At 38.2% G+C, this 23,023-nt stretch overlaps 1 protein-coding gene across 2 annotated transcripts in view; it reads right to left on the minus strand.

Annotated features, from left to right (window-relative positions):
* Window positions 1–18,905: 18,905 nt before the first annotated feature.
* The window catches only part of LOC149775981 (uncharacterized), a 67,704-nt gene continuing 63,586 nt past the window's right edge, over window positions 18,906–23,023 (minus strand). For both annotated transcript variants that reach the window (XM_089941105.1, XM_089941104.1), the window contains exon 23: window positions 18,906–21,658. In XM_089941105.1, the coding sequence (XP_089797231.1) occupies window positions 21,526–21,658 (133 nt within the window). In that variant the 3' untranslated portion in view covers window positions 18,906–21,525. The remainder of the gene's footprint in view (window positions 21,659–23,023) is intronic.

Consider the following 23,023-nt stretch of genomic DNA (forward strand, 5'->3'; position numbering starts at 1 on the left):
TCTTCTTCTTGCTGCTGTTGCTGTAGGAGAAAAGCTTGTTCCGCTTCCTTTTGTCGTTGTATAAATTTCTCCAATTCTTCTTTCTGTCTCTGTCTAAAATTCTCCACGTGCGGTAATGAAGGAGAAGGTGACGAAGGTTCCGGAACAAATTCTGGCGAGGTAAGAAAATCCACAAAATCCCAATTTACCTCTTCTGAACGTAAGACCGGGTTCCCTTGGGCGGTCTCCACTGCTGGTGCACCCCAATGGATCGTTTTCTGAGTTTCCGTCATGTTGAATCACTGTCGCATAGATTGATTGCACACAGGCGCTAGCGAATCTATATAGACCACGTGACGTTACAAACTGCTCTCTTCGGATTGGATGCGGGCTGACTGAATTTTGTAACGCGTGTTTGGATTGGTGAATGAACTCAATCCGTTTCAATCCTTCCTCTACCTATAAATAAGCGCAGTTCACTGCATTGATTCACCTGTTCTCGTCGCCTCAAGATGTGGACCACAGTCGAATCATCCACCCTTGTGTCTTCAATGATGTTTAGGACGGACATGCTAATGTATGTCCGATCCAAGTGGACCGTTGTCCACAGGACAGACACCAGTCTGTGGATACGTAGGATCTACGTAGAAAGACAAGGATGCCTCAAAAGAGTGCTGATTTACGGTCCTACAGTGAGGCGCAGCCTAAGGACAAGAAGAAGACCAATGCGGTGCCCCTTATGTTAATGGATACATTAACATAAACCCAAAGGCCCTTTTCAGGGCCACCCACATTTCTCGAAAAGAGATTGACTTTCCATTGCCTACCCTTTTTTTAAAAAAAAATAGGGTCCCAACCCTATTCCATTTCCCCTTGAGGCTCAACAGGCCCAAACGTCTTTTTTTCCAATGTTAAATTCCCTTGAGGCTAAACAGGCCCAGGGTTTTTTGCCCATGTTAAATTTCCATTAAGGCTAAACAGGCCCTGGATGGTTAATGTTAAATTTCCATTGAGGCTAAACAGGCCTGGGGGGTCTGTAATGCTAATTCCCCTTGAGGCTAATCTAACCCCATATACTACTGACAGCAAAGATAAAAAGAGACCAAAGTACTTGGTGTACTGAAAAGCAGAGACCATGTCAGGTGTGTCCTATATTTATGCACGACCACTTATAATAATTGTTGTAAGTACCATTTTGATATGACCGTTTATTCAGAATGAGATGAAATAATCATTTATTCAAGATAGTCACTATTAATATTTTGATTTTGAAAATACAGTTTTTAAGAGTTTCAATATAGTTATCATGCCTGCAAATTTGGATATCTGAGGAGCACTGTTTGAGTTAGGGCCAACAAGACGTTTGTATGAAATTGTATGCCAAGTCTCTTCTGTGACTTCCTTTCAAAGAGGTTTGAGTAACGTTGACCATAGATGTGGCCACTGAATTTCAAGCTCTGTAATTATAAAGTATTCTTCATTACTTGAAACGCACAAAAAAAAAGAAACCAGCTTTGGTCATGGGATTAATTAATGAGCAAACGATACTCATCAAAACCATACTTTTATGTTTTCCATACCTTATGTGCAAACAATAGTCACGGTATGTGCAGTGCGTGTAATAGAAATAAAGTTATTATGCAAATGACTAACAACAATCTTAGTAAGGCCAAACGAAGCGTGACCTTTGACTTCGTGGTTCCAAATATAAATAGGATTCTTTCTTACCAAGTGAACAACACATATAACACCTTTGACGAACGTATATCCTTTATAATTTATTTTATTTTCCTTCTTTCAATCATAATTACCTGTAAATCTTTTATCGTACATACGTACATAAATTTATATATAAAAATTAATTCCACTTCCAACACAACAGGACGATATGTTTTAATATATGTATAGATTTATTTATTTATTTTTATAGGCGTACTCGAATACATAACAGAAATAGTGCTTACGCATTGTTTGATAGTTCGACGAGGTTACTCAACATTTCATTATCGCACTCCAAAGCGTACACTCTTATTAAGTTTTTATTTCAATTTCTTTCCTGCCATACCTTTTATGCGGAACTTTTATACAATCTTATGATTCGTTGTCGTTTATTTCCTGCTGTAATTATTTTTGTCTTTTAGATATAAATCCAAAATACAAATTAATTACTCCATTTATAATGAATTTTGGATCCTTGATGTTCCAGTTAAGCTTGGGTTTATTTGACTTTGCATATTTCTCAGTCACGTGAGTTATACAAAATAATAGTATATAGCTGATTTACTGTTTGAACTCAAACAGCAGAAATACATTACGACCCTGGCAATACAAAAATTCACGCTTCTAGGTCCTTTATAACTTTTTATTACATGCATTGAAGCCAGTGTCATGTAACACACTAATTACACGATTTCCGCGAGATACACATTTACATTGGCGTGTACAACATGCAGTTTAAAACACTCAACAACATTAATTTACAAATTTTTGTCACTCATATAACGTAACAATTATTGACATACTGGGGTAACCAAGACGTAAAATATACTACTAAACCTTCCATACTGACATCTACTTTGCGTCAGTCAACATCACGTTTACAGGTAAATAAAACTGCTTCATACTGACCTCAACAAACATCAGTGACTGAATAATATTTGACTCTAGTGACTCAGCGCTAAGGAAGTACATGAATACACGCATGCTCGTATTTGCACATATACATGGAAGCATACATACATATAAGCAATCACGAATACATAAATGTGATTTTGTATATTGATATATATACATTCATACAAACAATATTCCCTTGATATTTAAATATTAACATATTTTTTGAGTCGGTTTGGATTGTAATTAACTATATCTCTCTAATAGTACACGAGATAAATAAATTCATTTACAAAAATTTAAACAATGATTTAAGCTGCATTTGCAAAACGTCAAAGATTTTTATTCTATAGCAGGATAAAACTCACCTAACTTAAAAATTAATGTGACTAACTGGATATAATACATCCGAAAATTATGCAATGTTGTGAAAGTGAATTCTTAAAATATATTAACTTATTAGCAAAGAAATGTACAAGATTGATACTGATGTAATTACACGCAAATGTCCACAAGTGTATATATGTCTCTATATATAGTTTTTAACTGCCATCAACTAACTTTATAGTGCCATAAAATCCAATCATTCCAGAGATCATCAATAAAACATCCTACTTGACAAAGATGTATAATTTGGGTGATGGGAATAACAGTCAAAGTTTAAATACTGCCATGGATTACCCTGTACACAGCGTGAAAAGTTCTGTAATTTATTTGTTTAAAATCAATGTCCAGTTCATGTTTGTATCGAGCTGTTCCTATCCTATTGCAAAACATATGTGGGACACATTCCATTCGAATATTCCTGAGTAGAGAATTTTCCTATCATGTGACAATTCTCTATATTCGTGTAATGTGTGTACGTAATATTCCAAAAGGTTCGTCACATCGGATGGGCTTGAGTAGCTGTTCGTTTTTACTCTTAATTCTGGTGTCAAGCATCGCGAGTTGGTAATTTAACCAGTCAGAATATTTTCAGGGGAAGTGTGTTGTTGGCTCTAAATAGTGCTTTCGTCGGTCAAAATGAAATCCCTATATGGTAAATGTGTGTGGATTTGTTTGTGGTTTTTGTTTTTGAGAGGGGGAGGTGCTATTCTTTCTACAAGTTATAGATACTTATGTTCTTGTTTGTGTTAAAATGTAAGTTATATTCGTATACATGCAGACACACACGTACACGCACACTCTCTGACACACAAATATGTATTGTGTTAAGAGAGGAGGGTGATGAGGTTATTCGGGTCTGGGTTACTTTATTGGGGCTGGCAAATCGTTTCTGACTTGTGGGGTTTCATTTTATTTATTTTTTGGTGTGGCAATTGCTTTCGAGTTATATTTTTCTTTTCAAGAGTCTCCACAAGGCTCTGTCCTGGTTGTCCTCTCTTTGTACTCTTCAATGCGTCCTTTTTGCTGGGTGTGATCATTATTTTCTTTGTTTCTGAATTTGCTGTCTGACCCTAGTCTTCGTTATTTCTGGTAAGTCCCCCTTCTACCTGGTGTTCAATCCTTGTTCCTGATCTTAATGTCAGCTGTTTTCCTTGCTTTTCCGTGGACTTTGATGTTTTCGTCTTCTGCCTGTCTTCTGATCTGTATTACTCTCGTGCTTCATGTTAGTCACTTGTGTCTGGGTTTTAGGTTACTCTTGTGCAGCTTCATCATTTGGTTACTGTCGATTATATACTGCTACTTTTGACATTCATGACTTTGATTTCAGATAACTTAGATTTAATGAGTACTTTTCTTGTTTTATTTATACTAGCATTACTCCTATTTTGAGGAACCCTAGCCACTGTTTATAATGGGTCCTATAACGCGGTGTCTATAGCCCTCTTTGACTTTGGGATTTTTGGTGGTTCGGGGGCCTGTGCTATTAGGCGTATTTCGGCTTTTGTGATTGTAGTTTAGTTAATATAAAATTTTATTGTAAAATAAGTATCTTTTAAACGAGGATTGATATCGGAAATTACCATATCTGTTTGGGCGTTTTATATTAGTGTAAACTTTGTTGGTTTTGTGACGTAGCGGATTGAAATTTGTCTTCACCCGTACGTGAAGGAAACCATAGTCAAATAACGTACAGTTGCAGAAAGAGTACCCGGGTTCACTTGGGATATCCTCCATAAGGTAGAATCTGACCCGCAGACCCAGCCTGGTTCCGTATATATTGGTATTAAATAAATACAATTTTAATATATTTGAAGTGTACATCTACTGAGAACCGTTCATAAGAATGAACTGCACCCAGTGTCATCATTAGGTCATTCAGGCGGTAGACACGGAGAAGTATGGACCGTAGTATCGGATGATCATGAATAGGTACAGGCGGGAAAAATCAGGCAAAGCGTGCTGCACACAGGACCACAACACAACGTGTCCACAACGTGTTAGGCTCCTGTCTAGCAAATCATCATGGAAGTTAAATAGCTGCTCATATAAAAGGTCTCTGGACAGCCACATCGGAAAAGTGGACAAGGTACAGAACACGAGGCAGCCGAGAGGCACGTAGCCAGTGCGAGTCCCCAGCATAAACGGAGTGGTAGAAGCCAGCAACAAAGAACTAGGCTACCGGATGAAACAACTTTGCACCATAGGAGTTTAATGGAAAGGCACCAGACACGAGGCTACCCCGAGCCAGTGTCGAGTTGTCGCCAGAGAAACCTACATGAGTAGCCGTTGTAAACCGGAGCAGCCTTCCATTCCGGATGATGCCTTAAGAAGCTGAAATAGAAAAAGCAAGATTTACTGCCATATTGCCTGAATGTGTACGGTTTAATTGGCTGAAAACCGTTTTTGATAATATCTCTATTTGTAATATCCAAATTTGATCTGTTTCTTTACTACCATGAAAAGTTTTATCCTCCCATTTTTAATATGTGTGATACAAACTATGTATAAGTCATTCTGACTTTACTGATTGGTCTTTAATTAGCTTATTGTAAGTACACTTTGTACACTAAATTCCAGCTTTAAATAATTGCACAGGTGACTTACACATAATTGGTATTGTATTGTCCCTTTAAATAACTGGACAGACCCAGTGTCTGCTAGCAAAATGCCCAGGGGATTTGCTTTATTTAGATTATGTATATGGTGTCGAGATGATTGAATTAACTCTTTTGAGAATAAAATTTTATTGAGAAAAGAATTCTCGTTTCGACAAGGATTATATATTTGTGTGAGTGTTTCCATAATAGTCTTAACTTTGTAAGTTTTGTGATGACGCGGACATGGAGGAAAACATCTCCGATTAAAATTGCAGAAAGAGTCAATGTGTTCCTTTGGGGTACTCTCAATAATCTAACCTAGAGACCCAGTCGGCTTCTATATACATTGGTATTAAAACTGAGACAACTCATAGGAAGTTTGAAGTGTGCATCCACTGAGAACCATCGCAAGGGCTGAACTGCACCCAAACCAGTTTCTGCTACCAAATAACAAATATTCCAGAGGATTTGCGTTATTAGATTATTTATATATTGCCAAGATGTTTGAATTAGGTAGGGTAGTAGTCAATGGAGGCTGTATACGGACAATAGAAAATCCAGTCAAAAAGGTCATGGGGCTGTATACGAATAAGATTTATACGGACAATAGAAAATCCATATCACATGCATACATAGATTGGTGAACCTCAAACACATACATGCAAAGAGAATAAATATCTTTTCGAGGCATATGATTGGCTCTGAAAAGGGCCTTTGGATATTTGTCTGTTTAACATCATTCCGTTAACATCGAGGGCGTCGCATACGCCTTCTTCTTTTCCTCAAACTTCTTCTGACTTCTGGACCGAAGATGAGGAGTCTGTTTAAACAGCCGTGTCTCTCGATACAGATTTTTCTTTTTTAAATGTTCGTATCGGTGATCCGGATGATTGTCCATAATTATTTGACATGGGTAAGTCTGTACGGAACAGCATCGACGATACGAGAATAAATGATTCAACATTAGTCCATATCTTGCGACGAGAACAGGTGAAGGGAATGAAATGAACCGCGTTAATTTATAGTGGAAGAGCAGATCAAAACGGATTGAGTTTTTTCACCAATCTAAACACCCGTTACAAATCACTGCCTGGAGTCTATCTTCCAACTCGAAGAGATCTGCCTGTGATATCACATTCCCTATATAGATGCGCTAGCGTCTGTGCACAGTGAATCGATTCCGAAGTTTTCAAATATGACGGACCCTAAGAAGACGACGAATTGGGGTGCACCGACCGTGAAGACTAGAAGCGATGGCATATCAGCGACTAACAAAATCAACACAGTCCTACTTCCAGAAGAGACCGATAATACTTGGGATTTAGAGGATTTTCTCTCTTCTTCGCAACAATTTGTTCCGTTAGCAGCACCTTCGCTACCTTCTCCTTCTTTACCACACGTAAAGGATTTTCAACAGAGACAGAAAGAAGAATGTTATAAATTTGTTACAGCATCGGAAAGAAGCAGAACAGGCCTTTTTCCTTCAACAGTAACAGCAAAAAAAAGAAGAAGAAGCAAAATGAAGGAAAAGACAGGAAGAAGGAGGAGAAAAAACGACGAATTGGGGTGCACCGACCGTGAAGACTAGAAGCGATGGCATATCAGCGACTAACAAAATCAACACAGTCCTACTTCCAGAAGAGACCGATAATACTTGGGATTTAGAGGATTTTCTCTCTTCTTCGCAACAATTTGTTCCGTTAGCAGCACCTTCGCTACCTTCTCCTTCTTTACCACACGTAAAGGATTTTCAACAGAGACAGAAAGAAGAATGTTATAAATTTTTTACAGCATCGGAAAGAAGCAGAACAAGCCTTTCTCCTTCAACAGCAACAGCAAAAAAAAAGAAGAAGAAGCAAAATGAAGGAAAAGACAGGAAGAAGGAGGAGAAAAAACGAGGTCGTGGAGAGAAGTAGGACAGTGAAAATCAAACGGAAACGGTACTCTTAGATATTTAGGCAGAGTTAAGGAGTCTGAATGAATTGCATCACACTTCTTTAATGCGACTCAAGAATAAAAGACCTTCACGGGTCAAACAGTTCAAACCCATCAACACACCTGCTACTGCTGAAATACCAAACCTAGTGATTACTACCAAATCGTCGACCCGAGCCAGTCCAGAAGTAGGCCTTGGCCGTGGCAAAGGTTTAAGGCAGTTACAGCGGATTACGACCCGTTCCTGAGTTGTTTTTTGTTTTAAAAAACAAACACCCAAGGATCCATTTCAGGGTCACCCATTCTCTCGAAAAAGAGATAGCATTCAGTTTGCCAACATCTATTAAAACTCAAAAATCGCTTTTTTCCGCCCGTGATGTACGTATGTCAGTGCGTAAGTCTGGGTCCATATTCTAAAAAATCAAAACCAAGAGACACTTACATTTTCTATCTGTTCTATTGTGGTACAAATTTTATAATCCAGATCACAATACAACACTTTAAAAAGTTCAAAGAGTTCTTCCTTGTCTTTGTTCACTCTCTCTGGTTCTTGAGTTTCTTCACTTTCACAAGTTTTTCCTCCTCTTCTTCCTCACTGTTTCCTCGTTTTCTTTTTTTCTCTTTTTTATCTCTTTCTGGACGTATCTGGGTACCTCTCCTTCCTGTTCTCATACCCTCTCTTCCTCTTGCTCCTGTTGTTTTTTCAGAGAATTCTGAAGACCAATGTCCTTTCTCTTAACATTGATAACATTATCATGACTGTTGTCTCTTCTGACACCTGTCTTGTATTTTTTCATGTTCGGGACACTCTATAGCTCAATACTTTTTCTTCTTACAGATATAGCAAGTATCTTGACTTTTATCTCAAAATGAGGGGGAGTAGTCCGTTGGCTCGTCTGAAGAAAACTTTCGTATGACACCTCGCAAAGCTCTAGTCAGAAGTTTGATCCGTGTGGGCTCTTCCGTCGTTCTAATCGGTTTGAGAGTGAAATGAATTATGGAAGGGAATACACTGACCCTTTATATAGGGAAGACACTGGTCTGACGGCGTTTAAAATGTACTCATTTGACTTTTTGCAGTCACGATGAAATGATCGCATCATTTCGTGGAGAAAGAAGAATAAAGGAAGGAGCAGTAACGTGTTTTATTGCCTCGCACAGTAGGTAGCTGAAGTCTTGGATCAAATTCATGCCAGCGAATTTGAAGATGACATGAGTGAGCCAGAATCCAGACCAAGAGAGTCTGCAGCCAACCAAACTTAACCACCAACAAATACTCAAACGTACTACCACATTCGAGAGATGGAAAAGCGCTCCTCTAGAAAATTTAGAACTACGGCTTACACGTACACGGTGTAGTTTAAAGATTTCAAGTCTGAAGAACCACTGGAGAAAAAAGAGGGGTTCATCACGGAGGTGTGGGATTCTTTGTTAACCACACTGAAACGCCAATGTCAAGCCAAATAAGACGATCGCTTGAGACTTCCCATTCATTGCGATAGTTTGAAGTCCCCCGTTTGGATTGAGTTTAGCATCCCGGCAGAACTGACTCCTTCCAAAGTCATCGACAAGATTCAACATGTGTAACAATCCAACGACAAGTTTCACATCACCGATGTAAACGCGACACTGTTCATGACCCACGTTTCTCTTCCCCATGGGACAGAACGCATAAAGGTGTTATTGATGGACGAACTTCGTAGCATCAAGCGTAGTCTCGTCCGAATTAACAACCCTCAAGACCAGATGTCTTTAGCCCGTGCCATCGTGGTGGGACGACGCGTATGCCGACAAGAAAGACACGGTAGAATTGAAAAGAGCTTGGCAAACTTCAAAAATCGAACCTTACCAAACAACAAAGAGAAGCAAACCTCCTGTTACAGCAAGCCGGGCTATCCAAACACACGCCCTGTGGCATTCCTGAAATGAAAAACTTGCAAGTCGTCTTGGCCCCACTCTACACCTTGAAAGTACACTCTCTAGAAGTGCGCGGACCTCTGTTGTTTCGAGGCAGTGATTTCAAAGACGGAAAATACATTCACATCTATCATCACGACGAACATTTTGATACCATCACCAGTATCACCCCATTCTAGGGACACAGCTATTATTGTGATAAAGGTGACTATAGCTATAACAATCGAGAGCAGCACAAGCATTGTCGATCGAATTGTGAGGGATGTTTGGCCTCTCAACCCTGCCTCGACGAAGGACATAAACGAGTGCATTACCCAGCTTGTCAACGCACTTATGTTAGCCATATCTATTACCAACAAAATCTAAAGACACAATGTTTACAGAAGAAAAGTGCTTGTCAACTGCTGAGATTGTGCCCTACTTGGGGACAAGACATACTTACCAACATTGCGAAGGTACGTATGTTCAGGAAAGAAACTATGTCACATTTGTCACCAAATCGTGGACTTGGAACGCGAAATGCTACATTCAAAACTCCAAACATCAAGAGGAAGACGATTACCAGAAGAAAGGGAATTTCCTATGTTTCGATTTCGAATTCATGCAACATGCACATTTCTAATTTCTTCGTGGCCCATTAAGCGTGCGAGAAGTGCATCCAAGAGCCTATCTATAGTCATTGACCTCATTTCAGCAAGATTCCTGGAGGACGTGAACAATCTTTCCGATTTCGCCCAATGGATCTTAGACACCATGGACGAAACGTGGAGCCTAGAGGACATTGAACGTTACGGAGATTCATCGACATGCCACAGTGATGGCTCACAATGTCTCGGGTTACGATGGTTAGTTTCTTTTGAGATACTATACGGAAGAAAGTACCGAACGTCCTAAAGTCACTTTGAACGAAGCCAAACTATTTTTATGCAAGTGGGACTAGTGCGATTTAAAGATTCGACGAGTTACTTGACCATGCTTTTGAGCCAAATGCCTAAATCGTTTGGAATGATAGAAATGGCCAAAGGCTATTTCCGCACTTTTTCAATACCGAGTACGACTCCGACAATATGCCTAACGAACAACGAGATGCTTTCTAAACTTGGTACCATACTCACGTTTCGGCCACCTTCGACTTTCAGGAAGACATGTTAAAGTATTGTCGTCCCGACGTGGACATTTTACAACGTTGCTGTGGGAAATTTCGAAAATTATTCATGGGTCACGGAGATCACGGATCCATTGCCAAGGCGTGGTCCTTAGTGTACCGCCAACGATTCATGCCAAAAAACATCCAGGCTGTCATCAGCCCTCAAACGATGGATTTGCCAAACGTCAATACGCTATCAAAGCACTACGCTGGCTACATTACTTCTGAGACAAGGAAGACAATGGATTCAATATTACCGCAACGGATGAGGCGAAAAGACCATCGGAAGGTATTCAGTGGATGGTTGGGACTTAAGAAACCCCAAGATCGTGTACGCGTTTAATGGTTGCTTTTTTACTGTTATCCCCTCTGCTAACCTCAACGGGACACCAACTATCAGTTTTTACTACGGACCATGGAAGACTTGTACGAGGCCACATGTCAGTATCGCTTGAAGTTAGAACAGCAAGGATACCAAGTGGTGGAAATGTGGGAACATGTGTACGATCACGTTTCGTAAGCTATCCCGAGTTTAAGCGCATCGTGGAAAGTTAGTGTTTGACCCACTGAACCCAAGGGACAGTTAGGACGGAGGACAGGAAAATGTCACCCGTTTGCTGCACCACGCCGACGAGGAGAAAGGAGAAGAAATCAAATACTTTGACGTGTGTTCGCTGTATCCATACCTGTGCAAATGTTGTCACTTTCCCTCAGGGCCAACGCAGTTGCTAACGGAACAAATCGACCTGGACAAAACATTCGACAATGCAAAGGATTGATTAAATGTAATGTCTAGCCTCCCACGAACATGAACTATCCCGTTTTACCTCACCATTGCCAAGTAAAACTGATTTTTCCGTTGTGCCGTACATGTGCCGAAACGTGCAACCACACCAGAAAGAACGTTCCTTGACGGGAACGTGGGTCAGTGTGGAATTGTTCAAAGCTCTGGACATGGGATACCAACTGTTAGAAGTGTAAGAAATTCACCACTTTCCCAAGAGAGAACAGTACCATAAGGTCAACGAGACTGAAAAAGGCATTTTCGCAGACTACGTGGATGCCTTTTTGAAACTGTAACAAGAAGCCAGCGGCTATCCCTCCTAGTGCCACACTCCCGAAGACCAAAATAAATTCAAAGAGAAATACAGGGACCAGGAAGGCATCACTTTCGACCACACCTAGAAAAACGAAGGAATGTGATGGTTTGCCAAAGTGATGTTAAATGGCCTGTAGAGTAAACTGGTACAACGATCGTTTTGACCCAGAATGGAGTATTTGACAGAACCTTTCCGCTACTTCCAGATGATTCACGACAAAATCAAATACGTGAAACACGTGGACGTCTTTCTTGAGGAGTTGAACTTATTTATTTACGAGTAAGAACTGGACTTTGTGCAATCTGTCATCTTTGCGGCTTACGTGACATCCCATGGTTTCTTAAAATTGTAGGAAGCGTTAAACCAATTAGGAGATCGTGTCCTTATTTTGACAAGGACAGTTGCATCTACTTTGATTGCCTGGGTCACCGGCACCCTGACTTTGAAGGAGACCGCTTAGGAGCCTGGACTGACGAACATCCCAACGACAAGATTCTAAGTTTTGCTAGTGGCGGTCCCTAAACATTACGGCTACGAATACCGAAACCCACAAGGAGAAGAGCATACGGAGTCTAAAGTGAAAAGATTGACTCTCAGTTATCACACCAGTCGAGTAGTGAACTTTTGGGGTCTTGAAAGAAGCCCTGTAGTCTGGACAGAAGCTAAATGTTAGCGTGACCACCTACGAACCGCAAAAGATTGTACGTTTACCCACACACGAAATCTTCAGTCGGCATTTAGAAATAATCTATCAAATCGTGTACCAGAAGCGAGTGCGACTTCTCAAACATTTTATTTTGCCGTACGGACACATCGATATTGGTCAGAATATGAAAAGGGAAAACGTCCAAGACCGATAGTTCGTTGTAACTGCCAAGACCAGGCGAGAAAGATGAATACTTTCAAACAGACATAATTCAGGTTAAGTGATTCTCAAGTGGAATGGTATGTGGACCTTGCAATGATAGCGATGCCTTACACTGTAACCTAAACGATGCAGTATCACATCATGGAACTTTGCTATGACTACGTCTACCACTACACCTACCATGGAAAGTGATGGTGTAAACCTGACGGATCCGAAAACGATGCCATTCGTTACAGAACACCTTATCACTTTACTGGTGGCCAATATCATCCTCTACGTGAAACCATGCAGCTACCACCGTACTGATGTCATCCAAAACTGAGCAAATTCCTGCGGACTTCACCATACCCTCGTCGAAATGAACCTTTCTGTGTAGAAGGTATTTTTATTGCCTCCGACAAAAGAGGTATACAATGGGCTACCATGCCACGACATTTATCAATGTGATACAACAGATTCCGTGGAACGAAATCAATATACGACGGTAGAGGATTACTAACGCTTATTACGAGAACTTTGTCAATTGAAGTGGGGTCGACGTGAGGTGTGTGTCTTAGTGGCATCCTTTCTGAGATTTCGTTTACCAGTCGATTCCTTGTGGACTCCTTACGAACAGTACTTACCACAAAACAAATGTGAAAATGGTCCCGTTAGATGACCATAAGAGACACATTTGGCTAAAAACCTTGCGTTTTCATTTGGATACTTCTCCACCTCTACGGGGAGAAAAAGATGATTCGTCAACGTTTAGGTACTGAAGATGTGTACGACGATGTGTGTGTAACTTGTGACTTACACTTAACAGATGAACGTGAATGGAAACATTGTGGTTTGGAGGCTTGTACCAAAGAAGTGACCAATTATTCCCATGAGATGTTTTCCTAAATTCAACCAGTGCCAAAAGTAACTTTTAAACCTGTGTTAGTGACAGTGTCAGAAGAAACAGAACCAGACAACGAGGACAACCACTCCTTTCAAGACAGGACTGTCATGGACATTCCCAAAAGACCAATCCGGGAGGACACCTGTGTGACTGTACCCAATGTAGAGACTGCAAGAACATTATATACTGCCCCTAGGACACCTTTCTTACCAAAATCATGTTTTACAGAGACTTGTTTATATTCACTTTGATCGTTTTAATGTGCATTCTATCGTTGTACTAAACACTTTCGCTTTTATGTTTTGTAGTCTTTCGTGTTTATTTTTAAAACATCAGTAAACGTGTCCTGAAAAAGTATAAAAACTCTTCTCTCTTTTCGTGTCACAAGGGACATTCCTTGCACTACTATGGCTACCTCTACTGTCTCTGCTTCCTCTTCCTCCACTTTCAAAGTCATCGACAAATACTTGCATCGTGCCAGTTGGGAGGCTTTGTATCTTCGCCATCCCTTTAACATGTTCATTGCTGGACCTAGCGATTCAAGCAAAACCAGATTTGTCAAACGGTTGATCGAACATAAACGTCATTTGATTGATAGTCCACCTCAACGAATCGTGTGGTGTTACAAAGAGTGGCAATCAGCTTACAGCCTCTTGCGAGAAAGTGAAGGCGATTGCAGCATGTTTGTGGAAGGCATTCCTGGCGAAGACGACGGGATCGTGTCTGACCCAAGTTTTCCATGACATGTTATGAGAAGACAAAGAAGAAATTAAACTGTGGTTTACATGCAAAGGACATCATCTTAATGCCAGTGTCGTTTACATTATCCTAAATTTCTTTCAACAAAGTAAACTCCATCAGTCTCAATACATATTACGTGGTATTTTGTAAAAGCCCTAGAGAAAAATCGCAAGTTCAAGTCTTAGCCAAACAGTTAGGAACACCTTGGCTGATTCATGCGTACCACGATACCACTCAAACCTAACACGTCTATATACTCGTGGATTAAAACCAACCACCCCCGATTGCGATTTCGTACGAATCTGTTTCACCACTGGTGCCAAGACGGCTGGCCTGTCGTGTACACGTTCCCGTCGTCGATTTCACAAAAAATCTATAAAAACTTCGGACAATTTGGGTCTGTCTCACTCATCGTCAACATGACGTACCTTCATTCTCATCTTAGAGTCTAATTTATGTGTGCATTATATGTCGTCAGTCGCGAAAACAATCCACAAATACGTACTCTTGTCTTAGAACCCAGTCTCAGAGAAGTCTTACGATGGTTTACGATAAGAGCACGTCAATTATTGCAAGGCATTATTCACATTCCTCATCAAACCAAATACTTTTTTAACAGAAACACTGTAGCTTTAACGCAACTGATCGATCCCCGCATCGACACTCAAACCAAAAAACAAATCATTTTGAAACCTGGAGGGAACGGTTCACTACAAGGTGTCATCATTCGCTCCCTCCTAATATGGGATTCGAATGCAACCAAAGTCCTCCCTAAGAAGAATGTCTCTCCCAAAAAAGGCCAAACGAACCCCAAAAAGCAACGGTGTCAGGGCCAGGTCACAACCACAGAAAAAGAAAAGCAAACAGAAAAACAAAATGAAAAGTCCCCAGTAAAAGAAAAACCCACAGAAAACAGTTTCTACCCGGAAGAGAGACACTTCTGCGAGAACGCAACCTTATGTTCGCAAATCACGACCTGCAGCGACGTTGACCGCATATCCAGTAGCCTCTGGTTCTTCCACTTCTCCGTTGCTGATGATGCCTGTCAAACCAATTTGACGAAACAATGGAAACCCGCGTCTCCAATAACTTCCTCCTCCTTAGATGCAGTGGTAGCCGCTCACAAAATACTTGCGCCAAAATCCAAGAGAGATCGGGTAGGTTACAGAGTTTACTGGATTTATCCAAGCAGAAACTGTCCCGATTTAGTCCGTTGCGAACCCCTCCATGACGTGCGATACCGGTCATCAAGTTAATACGACGTAAAATCCATCAGTGAGACGCATTCCAGTATCATAATAACCTGCGGTAAAGGATAGAGATTAGTGTTTATGTGCTCCTGAACGCCCAAAAATGTCCCCTAGAAGAAGTGTACACCATTCTCTGGCTAAAAATGGAAAGAAAAGGAAAGGTCTGTCTCCTCGTTTAACCAAACATTGCAACAGGTTGTCTGTCCTGTACCAAGCTCTTTCACACATGTGAAAACAACTCATTCAAATAGGCTATAAAGACGTCGTCTATACCGTCTGTGAATGTTGCAAGAATGTCCAGAAAGGCACGACACCTTTGTCTCCACATCAGAAAGAATGCTTAGCCAAGCATCGACACGTTCATTGACCACTCATCATCAGCGGGTAATTCTGGACGTCTCTATTTTCTCTTACTAATTCCATTTTAAATTAAATAACATACATATACTTGAGTGACTTCAGTTTCACTAATGGCCTTTTGAAACAAACAGGAGATCTCATGATATTTTTCATCTTTGATAAGTGATTATCATATGTTAACCTGATTAGAATAAAACAAATGACTTGTTAAAAGAGAATCACTGTGATCAATACCTTCTGACTGATCTACACAAGGTGTGAAAGTGACCTCAACAAAAATCTGACTAGTACATGTGTCACCTAAAAGAATACATTCCTTGTCAACATCAATCTCAAGAACTATTTTTGCCACATCTCTTTTAGTTGCACAAGCTGGGAATAAATGAATGAATCCTTTTTGAATCGACTTTCTGATCCAAACAAGACTTGTCAATTTCAAGTGGATAAACCACAATCTTGTCTCCAGCTGGGTCGTTGCCTGGTAGTGAATAATTGCAATCACCGGATAAAGTAGACACTGCGTCGACGGATCCTGAGATTTAGTCTGATTACAAATTAATTCAATGGAGGGGAACCTTAACAAAGTCGCACTCTACTCCCTGAATAAGAACACTCTCATTAGAAGAAGACTTCTCAGAAAAAGGCAAAGTACCTGAAAATAAAAGAATGAGCAGCTCCTGTGTCCATTGCAATTTTAATAGGGATAGGATTGGCCGAACCACCCAAGAGTGATATAGAACACTTCGATATGAATGGTTCATAATTCCCCATATTAACATCGGACTGGGGTTTATAAGACCCACCAAATGTATTGCTTTCAAAACATGACCGTGACCTTGCCTTCTTAGAAATAAGAGCATTTGGAATAGGTCTGTCTTGATTCTGATGCCTACTTTTCAATGTGTTGCAATCAGATATTAAGTGTCCATTTTACTTGCAATATGTACACGTAGGAAGAGACAATGATCTGTGATCAAGCTCATCTGAAGCTTGATATTTAGAAGTTGTGCCAGTTTAAGATTTAGAAGGCTTGTATTAGGTTGAAATACTTTTCTGCCAGAAAACTACTGAGTGGAAGTCTTATTTGCAAAAGATACTTTATGAGCTAAAGAATACTCATGAGCAGCACGAGCAGCATTTTCTAAGGTTATCGTTATGATAAATCTTAATGACGCTAAGGACACAGTTCTTAAACTCTTCGAGTAATACGAATTGTTTGAGACTTTCATAATCTTGTTCAACGTTTTTTGGCTACGCCCTATCTGTCAAATAACTCATCGTTTTCTCTTGCAAATTTGACAGCTTCCTTTTAATGTTTCTGAATTTTGCCGCTAAGCGTCAGGCACTAAGTCATAACATCTTTAGATGCATTCCTTAATCACATCATAATCACCACGTTGGTGAACTGACAGTGAACAGTAAATATCATTAGCTTAGTCAATAGGTATACATTTAAATAATTGAGTTCGATGCTCCATTGAAGATTTCAAATTTTCAGCAACGTTTTCAAAAGTAGGAAGAATTTGTCACCATCTTTTTCTCTAAAAGGGGGCTCTAAACTAATATTCTTTGCAACATCGAAACTTAAAGTTGTATTTAAAGTGGGTATGTGCTTTTTGCTTGCCAGCTCCATTTCTTTTATTATAAATTGTTAATATATCTCTTTCTCTCTTTCTTCTTTATCTAATTGCGTTTGTTTTTCTTGTAACTACATGTTTTCTCGTAACTGCATTTGTCCATCTTTCTCTTCTTATATAATTGCATTTGAATCTGTTTATCCTTTTCTCTTTCCTTTCTCTCTCTCCTCTTTCTCAAATTGCAGCTGCATTTGTTTTCTTCTTTTTGTAATAACATTTCTTCTTTCTCTTTATCCAATTTAATTTGTTCTTTCTCTTTCTTCAATTGCAACTGCATTTATTTCTCTTCTTTATCTTTCTTAAGTTCCAGTTTCCTCAACCCCAATTCCTTCTTGTATTTTAGTTCTAAATCTTTTATGTCAGAGTCTGAAACGAAGTTACTGATCGCACTCAAAGTACCTTTGTCCAAAATATTTTTTCTACCAAGTCCTAGACCACAATATTTCTTATTTCTTGTTTCTTTAAGGAAGCATTTACCTCAGAGAGATCATATTTTCTGGCAAGTTGAATAAAGTCATCTTTTTTTAAAACGTCTAATTGGTCCTGGGTAGGACTTGAAAAACAGATTTCCACTTTTGATGACATTTTAGAAAAACTGGCCAAATTCATTATTGATTTCAAAATTGCAAAAGAATACTTTGGATTTTTAAAAGATTTCAGAAACTAGGGTATTTCAAATTGCAAAACATAAAGTTTTCTGAAATAATTTTAGCCGAAATTCAAATGACCTTGACGAGCCCATAATTTCTTTTGTCACTTGTTTATCCTGTAATAAACAGTCACAAAAGAAAGCGTGAAAGCAACAAGCTTAGAAAAATTTAGCAAATAATTTATTTTCCTGGACAAACAACGTAACAAAAGAACAAATAAGAACTTACGGTTGTAAGAAATCAAACCTAGAAATAATCCAAGAATAATCAACAAAATAAACTTTTGAGTTCCTAGTAATGAAATGTTTTAATGATTTCAAGTTCGAGTCCCGAAAAAAATCCAAAATGGAAAGCGATGACGTATACTGTAGTGTTTATATTAAGACCATCTGTACAGTTCTTTGTTGATTCATAAACAATATTTCAGTGTTTGAATTTCCGAATAAAATTTAAAATAATATCATTGTCCAAAAATTTTGTATGAGCACTCAAATATCTCTAGGAAAAAGGATTAATCTTCTTGAATCCAAATAATTTAAATAAAAATTAAGATGTAACTCCTAACTTGTGACAAACAAACACTTTTCCAGTGTCCAAGGTAAAAGCTCAACTGAGAAATATCTCTCTAAACATCACTAATAAATATAACTACTGCGCAATTTCGGAAAACACAGAATTGCGAAATAGACACTGTTTACATCTAAAATAACGTACTCCCAGTATCGCCTACATAAAAACCAATCATTATACTCCGAGAATAAAATAAAAATAGAAACTTGTTTACTTGTCTCAGTGATTACTGTATCAAGGTCTGGAACTAAGTCAAAAATAGAAACAGTGGTTTTATTGCTAGGTGTTTATTAAAATAGGTCAAACTGCATTTGTTTGGAAAATATCAAATTCCTAGCAAACAAAATTACATTGCTTTGACATGTAATGAAATTAAAAATAATTTTTTTTAAAACTTATAAACAATTCAATTAAATCAAATGTAAATTAAATCTAATATACATAACATTTGGGTATCTCTTGATAATTGCATAATATTCTATGTATGTAGATTACATAAGTCATATTGATAACAATGTACAAAATAATAAAACATCTGGAGATTACTTTCATCCCAGAACTAGTTCATGTCATCCTAACAAAAATGTCTAGAACTTCCTTTACAGTCCGCTTGTATTCTAATTTTGTACCATGCTCGATTCCTTTTTGCATTATCAGCATGTCTCTTAAGTGACAATATAGACCAAAATTTCAAATTGTATTTGTCAAAATAAAGATATGAAAATCATGATTTCTGTTTTCTATGTCCACTCAGAATTTGTTTTTGACTTTTATGCTTTGGACAACGTTGTATATATATATATATATATATATATATATATATATATATATATATTCTGTGTAATGAGAAAGTTAGTTCTCAACGTAAGCGATATAAATTGCACAATCATATAAAGTATGAAGAGAACCTCTAACTATTACATATGTGATATTTATAACAGTCTAAACATCTGTCAGTCGAAACTATGGTAACGCTGTCCATTTGCGCAGCCCATCATATCATTTACAGACATAGATACACTTGTATCTTGCTTTTTTTTTCAAGAGCTCCATAAAAAAATTTCATTAAGGTTATCCTGTTGTGTTTGTTCTTAATTTTAATTTAATGTTTATTTTGTCCTCGTTTATTTATTTTTTCCCTTTCCGTCTTTGTAAGGGTGGAGTTCAAATTATATTTATGCATGGACGTAACATCAAAAGAGTTCTGCAGTTTTGTTTGAACTTTCTTAAAGTTCTGCTCTTCAAGAGGTACATCTTATCGCAAATATTATGAGATATTTTGCTGGAAAACGTTAGTTACAGAAGTCTCTAATGGTAGTTTGCAGGTTTCATTATCTTTTTAGTGTTAAACTCGCGAGATTCAGAAAGTCGGAATAGTGGGTGACACGACAAATTCGAAGTAGGAGATTAATTAGGTAAACTTAGTTTTAAAAAATGCAACAATGACATTATCTGCTCTCTGACTTCATAAGTTTATTCCACTCTGGAACGAAACGCGCTGGAATAACCTAACTTTGATTTTCTCCTCGATAAATGAGCCCATCATACCAGGTCTAAGGAGAGATTTAAGATATCGTTTATGATTTACTCAGGTCATGACAGGAGAGACAACACTTTAATTCATCTGCTAGCCATGACAATAAATGCATATTTAAAGTTTCTTTGTTACATAACACTGTACACAGAGACGGGCGATATAATATCCGGCTTTTCTGTATATTATTAATTACGAGTGTGCAGCGAAATGTCATATTGCTTGGCAAATCACTGTTTAACAATTCTTAACTCCCTACAGCATGACTTATATTTTCCGTACTTATTCAAAATTACTTGGAATGATGTTAATAGCATCGAAATTATCATTCTTTCAGGCACTTATACTTATACAAATCCATATATATATATATATATATATATATATATATATACCTGTTTTTAATTCACGCGCAACATAAGCAATGTAAAAAATAATTAACATTTACAAGAAATTTGTGTTGTCGTTTTGCTTTAGGCTAGGACTCGAAACAGCCCCCCCCCCCAAAAAAAAAAAAAATCAATTATTTTGTTGTTTTTTTAAAAGATTAGATATTACTTCCTGTTTCTCAAACGTATTTTCAAGAGAAATATATTTTCAAAGAGTATAGAAATTTTATATCAGCGGATAGTTGCATGCCTTACCTGGCAAACCCCATTTTTTACTAACTGACTCAAGAAATTCATGGCACATTTTCAAATGTACAAAGTATTGTTTTTGCTTTGATACATTGAAGATTGCCCTGAGTGTCTTGTTATGATCACGTATGACGCCACAACATAAAAGTTTGATCTTATATTTTTATTTCTGTCTTTAAATACATAGAAGGCTTTCCGTTATCCGCTAATTTATTGTGAAGTGTTTTAACAAAATAATCCGGTCAGGGACTGTTTTTACCGAACAAGCATTTTATGAAGTCAAATTATGCACCTAGTTTAGCTCGCTACTTCAACAAATTCATTTACATATGAATGAACGACTGCAAAGTTTGTGATTAACGATTTATCTTCGTTAGTCAGACATGGAATCCTAACAAAGCGCTATTCTAGAAGTACACAAGTATGCTGCAGGACATATAAAAAGTACAACATACTTATAAAGCGTTGAATCATACAGTCATAGAATTATTCAGGCTGGAATTATTCATTTAATCGTTATACATGCATACATTTAGTGAAATTAGTATTCATGTATATCATGGGTTCTAGAGTAGATACATAATCACTTATACAGGGAACACATAATATTAATTTAGGAATATATACATATTATGTGTTATTGTGTCCGATTTAAGCATTGAAAACACCCTCAGTTCCAGGACAACAATGTTTATTTTGGAAAGGGATTCTAAACCTCCTCAACGTTTGTAGTAATAATAGTCATCTCCAGCTGGCTGCACAAACATTTTGTCAAGGTCGTCTTTGATCTCAGCGAATGTAGGTCTCTTATTTGGGGACATATTCCACGTTCTCTTCATCACGCCGTACCACCTGTTGAGAATACACCATGCATTAATTAATCTTCTTTGCAATCACAGAAAACTACAATATGAATCAATATAAACCATATTAATTTGCAGAAAGTGTATTTATAGTGCACCTAATGGAAGTGTGTTCTTTAAAGGATGGGATACTAACAGCAATACATAGCAAGTAACAAAGATGCAGAGTAGACAATTTAGATTTCAGTTGGTAAAATAGGTCAAGGCCTTCTATAACCCATGACATCTGATATATACAGCTATGACTAAAGAAACGTTTTATAATAATCAAATTATAAGACTAGATTTAGCTCTTTAGTTCAACAAATTAAACTAAATTTGGACTAATTTCGTAGTGTGTCAGTCTATGGCTCGTGTGAATGGTGGGTAGATAACCAGGTAAACTATATTTGACAATTTAGGAGTGTCTGTGGTTTCGCTACCGTGACAAGGTCATCTGGAAACCAGGGAAGAAATCTTGCTTGACTTCACAGTCAATTTGCATGTGAATATCACAAACTGTGCTTGTAAATGTAATGTCATCAATACAGTAACAATGGTCATCAGATTACACAATACATCTTTTGTACTTTTATTGGATCATTCAGACCAAGTTAAGCAGTATGTGGTCGACATTCATACACGTGTAAATGGGCTCATTATAGATGCATTGATGTGATTCTCTAGGACAAGATGCTATTGTTGTAGGATACAAGAGGCCGGATGAGATACATTGACTCGCCTGTGGAAAACTAGTAAAATGTTCGCAAACTACTAATTTAATTTGTTCGGTTTTCAAATAATAATGAACAATCACGAGGTTAAGGTTAGCTTTGGCCAAAACCAGCTTTCGAAAAGAAGGAGCGCAATGCGGTATCACACTGAATCTTTATCTGGTACAATTTACTAGAACTATCTCCTCATGGTTGACCCAAACTAATTTTAATCGACTTAATGCGGTTAAACGAAAGAACACCAGAGTGATATTAAAATTGTGAAAGTCAGTGGTCATGCAAATGCAAAAGGCAGGTGAAATAATTCCATTCCTCGCTACCGATGTAGCATTGTTAGCGGTTGTAGCTGCGGCGGTTGCAAGATTGGCTACCTTAAGAGCCGTCGGATCCGCATTCAGGATGGCTCTTGGAAAACGCCATTGGTCTAACAACCACTAAAAGAGAATAAGCTCAACAACATTTTTTTTTTAATTCTGCCGTTGCAAACTAGGCTGGACTGGGCAATATGAAAACATTTATTTACTTAGAAAGTACACTGAAGAGTATTCGAAATGTGTGTTGATATTTACTAATGTATAGAAGTTTACCGGTCAGTTGTTAATGAGATTGCCCCTGACGAACTTGTGGTTTGTGAAGATCGA

Source organism: Sinohyriopsis cumingii, chromosome 18 (assembly GCF_028554795.1).
Source record: "Sinohyriopsis cumingii isolate HCF-2022 chromosome 18, ASM2855479v2, whole genome shotgun sequence".
In the NCBI taxonomy this organism is placed as follows: domain Eukaryota; kingdom Metazoa; phylum Mollusca; class Bivalvia; order Unionida; family Unionidae; genus Sinohyriopsis; species Sinohyriopsis cumingii.